This window comes from Zingiber officinale, chromosome 5B, assembly GCF_018446385.1.
Source record: "Zingiber officinale cultivar Zhangliang chromosome 5B, Zo_v1.1, whole genome shotgun sequence".
Lineage (NCBI taxonomy): Eukaryota > Viridiplantae > Streptophyta > Magnoliopsida > Zingiberales > Zingiberaceae > Zingiber > Zingiber officinale.
The window spans coordinates 71,127,012-71,139,179 of NC_055995.1; the positions used below are offsets into that span (position 1 = coordinate 71,127,012).

At 37.3% G+C, this 12,168-nt stretch overlaps 2 protein-coding genes across 2 annotated transcripts; one reads left to right on the forward strand and one right to left on the reverse strand.

The window, feature by feature from the left end:
* Positions 1-1,480: 1,480 nt before the first annotated feature.
* On the reverse strand, positions 1,481-5,450 carry LOC121984511 (probable GMP synthase [glutamine-hydrolyzing]). The gene is made up of 5 exons (XM_042537464.1): positions 4,437-5,450; positions 2,686-2,743; positions 2,480-2,563; positions 2,268-2,409; positions 1,481-2,038 (listed from the first exon to the last, which is right to left on the reverse strand). Exons 1-5 carry the CDS (start codon positions 4,936-4,938, stop codon positions 1,700-1,702), a joined length of 1,125 nt encoding a protein of 374 aa, XP_042393398.1. The 5' UTR covers positions 4,939-5,450; the 3' UTR covers positions 1,481-1,699.
* A 3,902-nt stretch (positions 5,451-9,352) lies between these two features.
* LOC121987471 (putative serine/threonine-protein kinase) lies at positions 9,353-10,753 on the forward strand. Its single transcript, XM_042541247.1, has 4 exons — positions 9,353-9,412; positions 9,476-9,629; positions 9,690-9,952; positions 10,033-10,753. The coding sequence occupies exons 1-4, from the start codon at positions 9,366-9,368 to the stop codon at positions 10,751-10,753; spliced, it is 1,185 nt and encodes a 394-aa protein (XP_042397181.1). The 5' UTR covers positions 9,353-9,365.
* The last annotated feature ends 1,415 nt before the right edge of the window (positions 10,754-12,168 follow it).

Genomic DNA, 12,168 nt, shown 5'->3' on the forward strand with positions numbered 1-12,168 from the left:
CAATACTAAGATTTTGAAATAAAGAATTGCTAAATAAAAAATGATTAACTAAGTCAAGTAGCGTTGAACTTGGGGTGACTGACCTGGTCCCATAAAAATTTTTCACTGGCCATAAGAATAAATCAAAAAACGCTTAAACGATTACTAAATAGAACAATGCGAAGAATCCCAATAATTATGTGGCAATTAATTTAAGAACAAAGAATCCAAGGCATATCCTTAAATCAAGTACTTTCACAATATAAGACAGGTAAAAACAATGTAGCAAAAAATGATTACGTTTATCCTAAACATCCCTCACAATTCGTCTCCAAATTATATAGAGAGGTAACTCACAGAGTCATCTTATAGCTGACTGCTAAGCGGTTAGAGAATAGGAGAAGTTTTTTCATGAAGATATATACCTATCAAAAATTGATAAATTGTCACCCTTTAGTGAATTCAATCAATTGGATTTTTACTTACCTAATTTCCAGTTAGGACTTTACCAGTCAAGTATCCGGTCCTCCATAACCTACTTGACTTCTCTCTCATATATTGTCAAATATCCTGTCAACCTTGACCTATTTGAATTCTGCTCACATATTGTCCAAATATTGAAATTCAAGCTCGAATCCACTCAAGTTTGATCAAACCAGTCAACCTTATCCTAAAGATGATTGCACCAATAATTTTCTAATATCTCCATATCACATTACCAAGATTTTGAAATAAAGAATTGCTAAATAAAAATTGATTAACCCGAGTCAGGTGACGTTGAACCTAGATAACCGGTTCGATCCCATAAAAATTTTCTACTGACAGTTAGAATAAATCGAAAAGTGCTCAAAGAATTACTAAATAGAATAAGGAGAAAAATCTCATTAATTATGTGGCAATTAATTTAAGAACAAAGAATCTAAAACTTATCCTTAAATCAAGTACTTTCACAGTATAAGACCAGTAAAAACCAAGTGAACAAAAGATGATTAATTTATCCTAAGTGTCTCTTATAATTTATTTTTAGATTATATATAAAAAAAATAAATCATGAAATTAATTTATAAGTGAACCCTAAATGTTTAGAGGATAGGAAAAAAATTTCATGAAAATTAAACCATATAAAAATCATATCTCATTATATAAATCTGTTACCTTTAGTCAACTAATCAATTGGAAATGATTGCATGGTCCAAGAAAATCTTATCAACAAGTACAAACTCCAGAATTGTTTTAGTCTTCACTCCACCAAACAAATCCATTTTATCTCAATAATAAATTCATTGCAAAGTATTCGACTAATCATCACAACCACTTGTCTACTCCCAATGAGTCAAAGCTGCTCAGGAAATGATGTCAAGAGCTGAGAAAAGAAAACACAGCAATAATTATACTGCAAAATAATTAATTTCGACCAACTTGAAGTGTACCTGCAAAATAATTATACTGCGCATGGCAAAAAGGTTTCCAGGCCGATCCACCGCCGAAAGAAAATGCAACATTATCAACATTTTTCTCTACCAGAAACTGGACTAAACTAGAGTCGGATTTACAAACAAGAAGCATATATCTCAGACAAGTTTATTTACATAGGCTGCTACATTCAAAGGGAGTGGGAAGCATAATAGGTGTTCAGAATTAGAGCATTTTCCCTTACTAAATAGCTACGAAATGTTCATCTCCTCCACAGCTCTTGGCAATTCTGAACCAATGCATGCTGTTAATCCTGGCTTATAAGGTTCTTCTCTTTGTCTTGGGGGTTGATGTTCACCTTAGCTTCTAGGACTTCATTTACATTTGGCGAAGCAGCTGCTATGCACTCCTCGAACCGGAAGCAGCTAATGAGGTGATCGTTTGTCAGTCCAGCAGCCTGCATGAAGGAGTAGATGACGGTTGGACCCACACTGCGAAGGCCTCGCCGAACCATATCTTTGCTTATGACATCTGCTTTTGGAGTCTTAACAGGCACCTGACGTGGATAGCGGAATTTGCTGATAATAGGTTTGTAGTTCACGAAGCTCCAGCAGTATCTATCTAATGATCCAAACTCATCTATTATCTGTTCGAGTATAATACAAAGAGGGTGGGTTAGTAAGATGAGTTGCAAAGCAATAGAGCAAGGTTCAGGAGAAGATTGTGCACACTTTTGAGCTGTGCTTGAGCATCTAAAATTCTAATACAGATACTAAGATGCAGTTCTATAACAAAATTTAGCATGGCCCGCCACATATGGAAACTTTCAATGAGAAATGATGACAAAATGGTAAAGGAAAGAGTGAGAGCTGGACCTTGAGTATCTGGCGTGCATTCTCAATGATAGCTCGCAACTTTGGCTCTGACAAAAGGGAATTACCAGTATTTCCAGGTGCAGCAATCTTCTTCTCATTCAATTTGGAAACTGCAACAGGGTCAAATTCCAAGAAAACATCCCTGAAATGAAATACATATGAGCGGTAAGTTATTAGCTGATTGTTTATCTTATAACTCTTATAAGAAGTACCTAAAAATGTGCCTTTTAGTGAGGATAACTGGCCAAGCAAGCTCAGCGAGTGCACCAGATAGTACAAGAAGCTCAAACAATTTCCTGTAGATTGTTTGTTGTATCAGACATCAAGGGAAACCAGACTATGAGACTACACAGTTTGTGCCCTCTAAAGCTTTGATAGGAAAATTTGAGGAAAAAAAATACAACTTATTGTAGCATACTTATCATCACGAATAGGAACTCCCCATTCTTCATCATGAAATGAAACATAACATGATTCTGCAGAAACACAAAAACAAGATCTTTAGCTTTGCTGCACTTTAAGTAAAGCAGCACATAGAAGATGGAAATCCTCTTTTAAACAATATGCATATTATGTGATGGGGAAAACAACTTCATGGGGAGAACAAACAATGGTTGACTAAAAGTTACAGGATAAATGAGATAATAAAAGTTTCAAGACTACATGTGGAATGCTATAGACAATAAAGTGGTAACTTGTTTTCTAGTATGTCACTAAAATTCCACAAAAGATACAGATATATTATGAAGAACTGTAACACATTTTTAAAATACCATTAAAGCAAAGGCCAAGCCTGTGTTTCTTTTCATCAATAAAGCTGTTTGTCCTTGCCCACATAAGTGATGATACATTAACCACAATGATTAAGATTTTATCAATACCGCAGGATGTTGATTTTTTATCAATGAGTTATTAGCTTAAGAAAAAGGAATCAGATATATACGTACCAAGTACCAACTCAATGTAGTAAAGGTAGATCTTCTTGTCAAACTGAAGCTGATATACTCTCATGCTTTTAAGTAATCACTACAAATTTTACCAACAAGATACCATTTGGTTTTAAAAAAATGTTGAGAAACATAAGCCTTTATTTAAATTAAGTCTGATGTATATTCCTAGAGGATTCCTCATCCAAAACTTCTTTGCACTTTAATGATTGCCTCTGCTCCAAGGAAATTATTATATATCGGAGTTTTCCGTTATTTACATAAAAATCTACATACTACACATGTTCAACGATTGATCTTCAATTACAAAAAATTCAAAATTTTCTGAAGCAATAGTTGATTATGTTACAGCAGCATAGCCGGACTGGTCAAATAAGTCCCCTGGTTCAAATATCTTTAACAATAGTTTGTTCTATAAGCTCAGATGTCTTTCTACATTCCATGTTCCAAGAGTTATGGAGTTATTCAAGTGAGATTGACTCAATATTGGATATCTTGTGCTCCTTCAAAGATTAGGCATGTTATCTTCCAAAGGAGTGGACTTTGCAACGTTTTTTCACCTCCCAAGATCTTGTACAAAATCCTAAGTGTGACATTTTGTTGCCTTTTAGTTCTAGTTAGTCATTCAAGGATCATGTGTCTATCAAATGAAATGCCCTAGCATTATTTACATTTAAAGGTCTCAACTCTCATCCAAGAAGAATGATCAATGAAAGGTGAAGCATTTGAGGAACAGTAATCTATTTAAAGAAAACCAAATCAAAATCAGTGAAACATTATTGATTATTCTTCCACATTCTTTGTATCTCTAGTTCTATTTGGAAATCGCCCTGTTGCCTGTTCTCAGAGCACATTCTAGTGCCATGAGTCCCAAACACATCATGTTGCACACTGTTCACATATTTTACCCTCAAACTAAAACATTTTCTCTTATTCTTCAACTCAAAATCTTTGAAATTCCGTAGGACATTTAAAGTGTTTCCATCAACCAACTTGAAAGGCCGACATGATAAGTTCTTGATCCTAATACCCAAAAAAATAGAAAGGCACAAGAACAGTGTAGAAACTGAGGGCATAACATTTTAAGAGGTAATTTTAGTTATCTGTGAAAACTCACAAAGATATTAACTGACAAAGGAAAAAAAACGAAGCTAGCTCAATGAAGAGGTAATAGAAAGCCAAGAGAGCAACAACAATCTCTGAGAAATCCGACGAAAGTCACCTGTGTTGGCTGTCATCCAAGCGCACTTGCTCTTTCCGTGCACGAGTTCTGGTATACGCATGGCTACATCATCTGGAGCATTCTTCTCTGCCTTCGCTACAATCTTACCTGATCTAGGAAGGCTCTGTTTCCGATTGCTCATCAAGTTTGACCTACCAATTCTTCCTCTGGAAGTTCGGCTGCAGAATGAATCTGTGGACGTATCCGAGGAGCAAGAAGCATTCATCGACAAATTTGATTGCAAAAGCCAATCGTGCTTCCTAAGAGCTGAGGGAGCGCTTAGACTAGACCGAATGAGTGGTAGATCAGCAACAGGACTGGCAACCTTCTTCTTCTTCTCCTCGGCAATTGCAGCCTCTGTGCTCTCAGTTTTATTCAAAGCCTTCGAAGCTGGCTTTTGACCAGCTGCCACAGACCTTGCCTGGTTTCCTCCAGGCACTAGGACTGGTCTCGCCTCAGAATCGGACACATTGAGGGAGCGAACCTTCGGAGTCCCTGACATGGAATCCAAAAGAACCCAATTTGCTTCACAGGAAAACGCTCTAACTCCAATTTTGTTCAAGTCACCTCAATTCCCAAACCAGAATCAAAAGCAGTTTGGAACTCCACTCACCCATCAACGAATCCCATAATCAAAAACGCTCGGCGAGATCAAACGCCTACGCAACCCGCACTAGGGCTTCCGAGGCAGCCATTACCAACCTTGTGTCCTTCACACAAAATCCCACCAGGAGGCCCAGCGCATCTCGAAATCGACGCAAACTTTTTCGAAACAGACAAAAACGACACGCGCGCACGAGAAACCAACGTCCAGACACGCAGCTTTCAAATCACAACCAAAATCCAGAAAAATGAGCTTCGAATCAGCAAACCAGGCAGCATATAGAGGCGTAGAACCCTAACAGAACCAGATAAGGTCCCGATCTGGCACCAGAGCGTGGGGTAAAGCTGGAGCCTGGAGAAGAGGCGCTTTCCGAGAGAACGACGATGGCATCAGAGTGAGTGCGAGCGAGAGAGACGGGTATTTACCGGTGCGGAGCGGGTAGACGACTGGTAACAGCCAGTCACCCGACGTGGGGATTTTCAGAGAGAATTATCATTTTGATGCCTAGAGTTTTTTTTTTTTTTAAAATTGTTTCCGCTCCAAAATGAGTCCAAACGCCATTTAGAATTATAATAAGAGAAATGATTTACTGAAGAAAAAAATCGGATAAACATATAAAGTGATGTATGTATTTATCCTTAGTTTTTCTTGAATTTTTTCTTTGACCACAACTCTTATAATAATAACTTTTAAAATCCATAGCATAATTAAAATTAATAATAAATGCAACCTTAGAATAAATAATAAATATTTTATAAATAAAATATATTTAAAAAGTAGTATGTTAATGATTAGAAACAAATAACGAAATCATAAAAAAAATTGAAAATATCTTTCATGATTTTAAATATTTTGGGATATTCCATAGGAGGGCTCTATTAAGCTCCACACCAAGCGTGGGCAACTGGGTGGGCAACGCCGACGTGGTGTGGGCCCCGCCCATTCACTTGCGCACCCGAGTACGACATTGGGTGCTAAATAATTAGTGATGATAATTTCTTTTGAATTGGGTAGTGATAGAGTGTCTCCTTTGAATGTGAGATACATGGAGAAATTATCGATATTTAATTTAGATATTCGATTAATTATATATATATATATATATATATATATATATATATATATATATATATATATATAAAATGATTTTAGAATGATGATAATCGGATGAAATGAAGAAATATTATCGGTATAGAAGATATCTAATTTTTAATGGATATGAGGATGGATATCTGATATTCGGTACATATGGGGATGGAAGATATAAAATTTGACCTAAACTCGATTCATTGTCATCCCTAAGTGTAATAGAGTCCCTTTCATGAGTCGTTACATTATGCCCCAGGCGTACGTGCTTGGAGTGTGTGACTAAGTGGGCAGGGCGCACAACATATTGTCATTACCCACTAAGTAATGAACGCTTAGGATGCACCGTAATAGGGCCCCCTTCATGAGCCATTATGTCGCACCTTAGGTGTGCACGCTTAGGTCGCGATTGAATGGGTGAGGCTCACACCACATCGGCGTTACCCACTTAAGGTATATGTAATCATAAATCTCTACAACGATTTATACTTTATCATATCACTGTCACATCAAAAATAAAAACCTTAATTCTTTTAAAAACCTCTCTTCGTTATCATAAAATATAACAAATTTTTTATAATTCACGGCAAATTTACTTATTTTTATTTATATTTTTCATATATCTTTATTTATAATTTTATTTACTATATATATATTATTAATTAATATTTTAATTTGATATTTATAATTATATTTGTATTTTAAATTTTATATGTAAAAATAATAATTCGATCAAATAAATTAAATGTTTTAAAATAAATAAATAAGTTTCGAGATTTTATAGTAATAAGGTTAAATATAAATTTTAATTAAATAAAGATTTATCATGGCATGGAGTTTTTTTAATATAAAAGTATAAATTGGTCTCCAGATTTTGGAATCCATTTATTGAAAAAATTATAAATTTGTAATAGAGGTGGGATTTATAATGGAGGGTTTATAGTATAAACACTGTATTATAAATCCTCATTGCAGGTGTCCATAGTCGTGCAACCCAAGCATGCAGGGTGTAGTGTAACAACTCGACAGGGATATATATATAAAATTTTAATACGTTGCAGACCTTATATTATAGATTTGTCCGGATAGGTGAATCTAATTCTTTTTTATAATTTTTTTTTTATTTTTGAATATATTATATGTATTTAAGGTTCAAAATTTTAAAATTTAGAAGGTGAATTATAATAGATTTTGGCCAATCAAATTTTACCTCTAGGGTTTAAACTTTTCTCTTAGATTATAGTATTTAAAATTAAAAAATTTAGATGCGTATATTATATGTATTTAGGGTTTAAGATTTTAGGATTTAAAGGTTGAGTTATAATGAGTTTAAGCTAATAAAATTTTCCTTATAGGATTCAAGCTTCTCTCTTGGATTATAGTGTTCAAGATAAAAAAAAAAAAAAAAAAAAAAAAATAGATGCTGACATAGTATATATAATATATGTATTTAGAATGATTTTAATTTAAAATTAATAAAAGAAAAATTATTTTTAAAAAATAAAAAAATAATAATAATAAGAAGAATTGAGGCGTTTGGATTAAATCCAAGCGTTTCGACCAAAAAAAAAAATCGAGGCTCCTAGATTATTTCGAGAATATCCAGGTGCCTCGATTGACTTGTTACGAATCGTTTGGGAATGATTCACACCATAATATATACCCAAACGATTCACACCATAATATATATAGCAAAAGAAGTATTTTAATAAAATAATAATTTTTTATTTTTTTTAAGTGTGAATTTTAAAAAATCAAAATAATCTATTTTTATTTTAAAAATAAATATTGTTATTTTTTTAATAAGGGTGCAATGGAAGATCACCTTCTTAGTGTTATAGGCATCTAAAAATCAAGTTTCAACTTCAACAAATTAACGAATATATTTTTCTTAATGGACAACTGACCTAAGAACGTTGGACTGATGAACTGTCTGCTATAAGTGCTTATCGATTTATCTTTGTAGCCGATACAAAACTTTCTTGGGACCAAGTAGATCACTTTAGGATTAGTTGCCGTTAGAGATGTCAAATTGACCTAGTCGTGGTGGGGTGGACCGACCCATGGCGAGCTGGCCATTTGGCGGAACAACAAGGACCAACCCGTCATTTTGGTGGGTTAGAAAATCTCCAACCTAATCCAACTAAAAGTGAGTTGTAGATTACACGGGCCAACCTATGAGTCCATAAAAAAATAAAATAAAATAAAAAGGTCCATGGTGGCTTGGGTTAGCCTACACATTACATTGCCCATCAAGTTAAGAGAAAATATTTATGAAGTAAAATGAATTGGAAAACATAAGTTAAGAAAGGTTACCATAAAAATGATTATAAACCGATCTAATAACCCCAATTGCATCAATGCACCGCAAAAACAACAGGTGTACTCTTAGCTATGATAAACACAAGAGAAGTGCCAAGGGACCTCAATGATTGTTCAAGGTGTATGAGCAACTACGTTACCATTTCCTTAACTCGTAGGTCAATCCAAGCCCGTCGTAAGCCTATCTGTGTGGGTTGTTGGCCCAGACGGCTTGACCTGTGTCGACCCACTTTTAAATGAGTTGATAAAATTTCAACCTAATCTGTTAAATTATTTAGCAGTGTAGACCAATCCAACAGGTCCAATCCAAATTGATAACTCTAATAAACATAAGTTAGATATATGGTACCAATTAAAAAAAATTATTATTACAATATTGCTTAGTTAAATTCAATCTAAACTATTATATATAAAGTATTATTATATTAAAATAGTTTTCTAAATTTAATTAAAGTTATTTAAATTTGATTAAATTATGCAAGCTCCTTAATTAGTGTCTCCTACTATCAAAGTATTAAATTATTTTAAAATTTAAAATCTTATCATTTCGTTTCATCACTGCTAATGGGGTTTTTATAGGTTCAGAAAATAAGTATTTTTATGAAAATATTTTGAAGCAAAAGTCAAAATCATTTCCCCTCGTTCGGTCAAACCAAAGCTCCCCTTCCTCCTTTCTTTAACTCTCCCTTTCAACAGCTTGATTAACCTCCAAATCCACCCCGCGTTGACCCGGCCAAATCTAAGAGACACCATTTCAAAATCTACTAACCGTCGAACAACCTTCCTCCGACACTTGGAGTTAACCTCGTCGTCACTCTGCTCGATCGCCGGCCGAGCCGGCCTCGAGTACCGGTTTAAATGCTGGAATTTGTCAGAGACTGAGCTGGGGGAGAAGAAGGAAAAGAGGAACTGCAGAAATGGGATCGCTGATGTCTTGCTGCGGATCCGACAAAGTTGAGCAAGGGTACGCATGCAGATTGTTCGTAGAGTTCTAGAGTTTGATTTCTAATTAATGGTTCTGGATCAGAGTTGTGAGCGGTGAATTCAACGGCAACAGCACCTGGAGAATCTTCACCTACAAAGAGCTCTACTCCGCCACCGACGGATTCAGCGACGACAATTTGCTCGGAGAAGGCGGATTTGGCAGCGTTTACCTGGGCAAAACCAGCGATGGCCTTCAGGTGATCGATCATCGCTTTATATCGATCAGTTATTTGAAGTAATATAATTTGTCGGTCTAGATCGCGGTGAAGAAACTGAAGTCGATGAGCTCGAAGGCGGAGATGGAGTTCGCAGTGGAGGTGGAGGTATTGGCCAGGGTCCGGCACAAGAACCTCCTCGGCCTTCGAGGCTATTGCGCCGCCGTGGACCAGAGGTTGATCGTGTACGACTACATGCCCAATCTCAGCCTGCTGTCGCACCTCCACGGCCAGTTCTCCGGCAAGGTGCGATTGGATTGGGCGAGGAGGATGAACGTAATCCTTGGATCCGCGGAAGCTCTGGTGTGAGTATTTCTTCTCAGAACCGCAAGCTTCGTGCGATTCTTCTGTTTTGTTGTTGTTGATGATGATGATGATGATGCAGGTACTTGCACCATGAGGTGACGCCGCACATAATTCACAGAGATATCAAGGCCAGCAACGTGCTCCTCGACGCCGACTTCGAGCCGCTGGTGGCGGACTTCGGGTTCGCAAAGCTGATCCCGGAGGGCGTCAGCCACATGACGACGCGGGTGAAGGGGACGCTGGGGTACCTGGCGCCGGAGTACGCGATGTGGGGGCGCGTCTCCGGCGGATGCGACGTCTACTCTTTCGGCATCCTTCTCCTCGAGGTCGTCTCAGGGCGGAAGCCCATCGAGAGGCTCCCCGGCGGGGCGAAGCGCACCATCACCGAGTGGGCGGAGCCGATGATCGCCCGCGGGCGGATCAGGGACCTGGCCGACCCGAGACTGCGGGGCGGGTTCGACGAGGCGGAGCTCCGAAGGGTGGTGGAGGCGGCCGTGATGTGCGTGCAGGGGGAGGCGGACCAGAGGCCGGACATGAGGGAGGTGGTGCAGATCCTCCGGCAGGGGCGGGGGAGGAAGGAGTTGGTGAGGATGGAGAGCATCGGGTACGACGAGAACCTGAAGGCGATGGATCAGACCAGCGACGAGGAGGAGTACGAACACGGCGCTGTCTCCGCCGCCGGGAATAAGGTTAACAATAATGGAGATGATGAACAGAGTAGCTTCTACGGCGGAGTGTTTGGGACGACTCCGTTGCCGGTGAAGCCATGGGACAGGACAAACATTAACCTCAAATACTGAATTATTACCTTGTTTCCGATCCAATTGCTCGCTTAAGATTGTCACCAAACTACCACGTAAGCACTTTAACAAATTCATTATCTTGTTTCAGTGAATTCATTTACCTTTATATATCCTTTAAAATAAAAATTTGATCTATTTGACATTTTATCATTTTTAAAAACAAGTTTGTGTTATTTTGGTCCCGCTATTATAATTGAGGAGGTGAGTTTGAGCATCAAACTCTTCATCATCATTTTACCTCTTGTAAAATTATTCATAGAGTCTTTTGTTATTACACCTCTTAGCAAAATGTCTCTCTGTATAAGAGAAAACATTGGCATATAATTAAAATTACTTTTACTCTTCCTCGTTATATATCAATTCCTTATAAATTTTGTGATGGAACCATTACACTTAAAAACAAATAATAACAATTTAGCTATGAAGAAAAAATCATCGCAAACGACATTTGTAACGAAAACAACAACCGTCGCTAATTAGCAATGAAATTTATGACAAAAATAAATTTATCCCTAAATTAGCAACATAATTATTTCATCGCAATATTCGTTGCTAAGATTATATTTATCGACAAATTTATTGTCAATTGATAACGAATCTTGAATTCGTCGCTAAGATTAGAATTCATGATTTGTCGCAAATCGAGACGATCGAGAAAGTTGCAAATTAATAATTAAGTCAATTGATTGACCAATCAGTGATGGGTCATTTTGTGATTCCACATAATTCGAATAAGACATACCAATCGATTGCCCTAATCAATTGACATTTTGTGACAAATCCTGTATTCATCCCAAAATTGACGATGAATTAAGGATTCATCACTAATTTGGCAACGAATTAAGGATTTATCGCCAATTTGGCGACGAATTCTTGATTTGTTGCTAATTTGGTGATGAACTAATTTGGTGACGAATCCAAGATTCATCGCCAAATTTGAGATCCCATCTATGGCGATTATGTTTAAATTTGGCAACGAATCCATGATTCGTCGCCAATTTGGCGTCACCAAAAACCTTAATTTAACAACTTGCCCAACTCCCTAGATCTCCTCGATCCCTCCCCAACTCCCCTGATCCTCCAACTCCCCTAATCCAACAATGGTGATGGCAACGACGACAGTGACTTTCGTGAGCTTGGAGAGGTGTGGCGGTAAGCTTCCTCCTCTCTCCTTTCTCCTTTCCCCACCCCACTCCTTTCCCCTCCCCGTCGAGGCCGGTTGGCTAGTCGACCATGTTATGGCTGGTTGGTCGATTGCATTGTGGCCGACTAATGTGGTTGAATGGCCATCGCTGTGGCTGGTCGGTTGTTGAGACCTTGAATTTTTTTTGTGATGAATAAGTATTAAATTAATTTGTATTACAATTTTGGACATCTATTTCTTGTCATCAGACTTGCATAGATTAATATCT

Bases quoted from the DNA above. Each gene is read 5' to 3' on its own strand.
- LOC121984511 (XM_042537464.1), bottom strand. From the start codon at position 4,938: ATGTCAGGGACTCCGAAGGTTCGCTCCCTCAATGTGTCCGATTCTGAG. The intron at 2,744-4,436 runs GTGACTTTCGTC...GTGTTTCTGCAG, and splicing joins TTGGATGACAGCCAACACAG to AATCATGTTATGTTTCATTT. The intron at 2,410-2,479 runs GTACTTCTTATA...ATTTCATTTCAG, and splicing joins ACTAAAAGGCACATTTTTAG to GGATGTTTTCTTGGAATTTG.
- LOC121987471 (XM_042541247.1), top strand. From the start codon at position 9,366: ATGGGATCGCTGATGTCTTGCTGCGGATCCGACAAAGTTGAGCAAGG. The intron at 9,413-9,475 runs GTACGCATGCAG...GTTCTGGATCAG, and splicing joins TCCGACAAAGTTGAGCAAGG to AGTTGTGAGCGGTGAATTCA. The intron at 9,630-9,689 runs GTGATCGATCAT...TTGTCGGTCTAG, and splicing joins AAACCAGCGATGGCCTTCAG to ATCGCGGTGAAGAAACTGAA.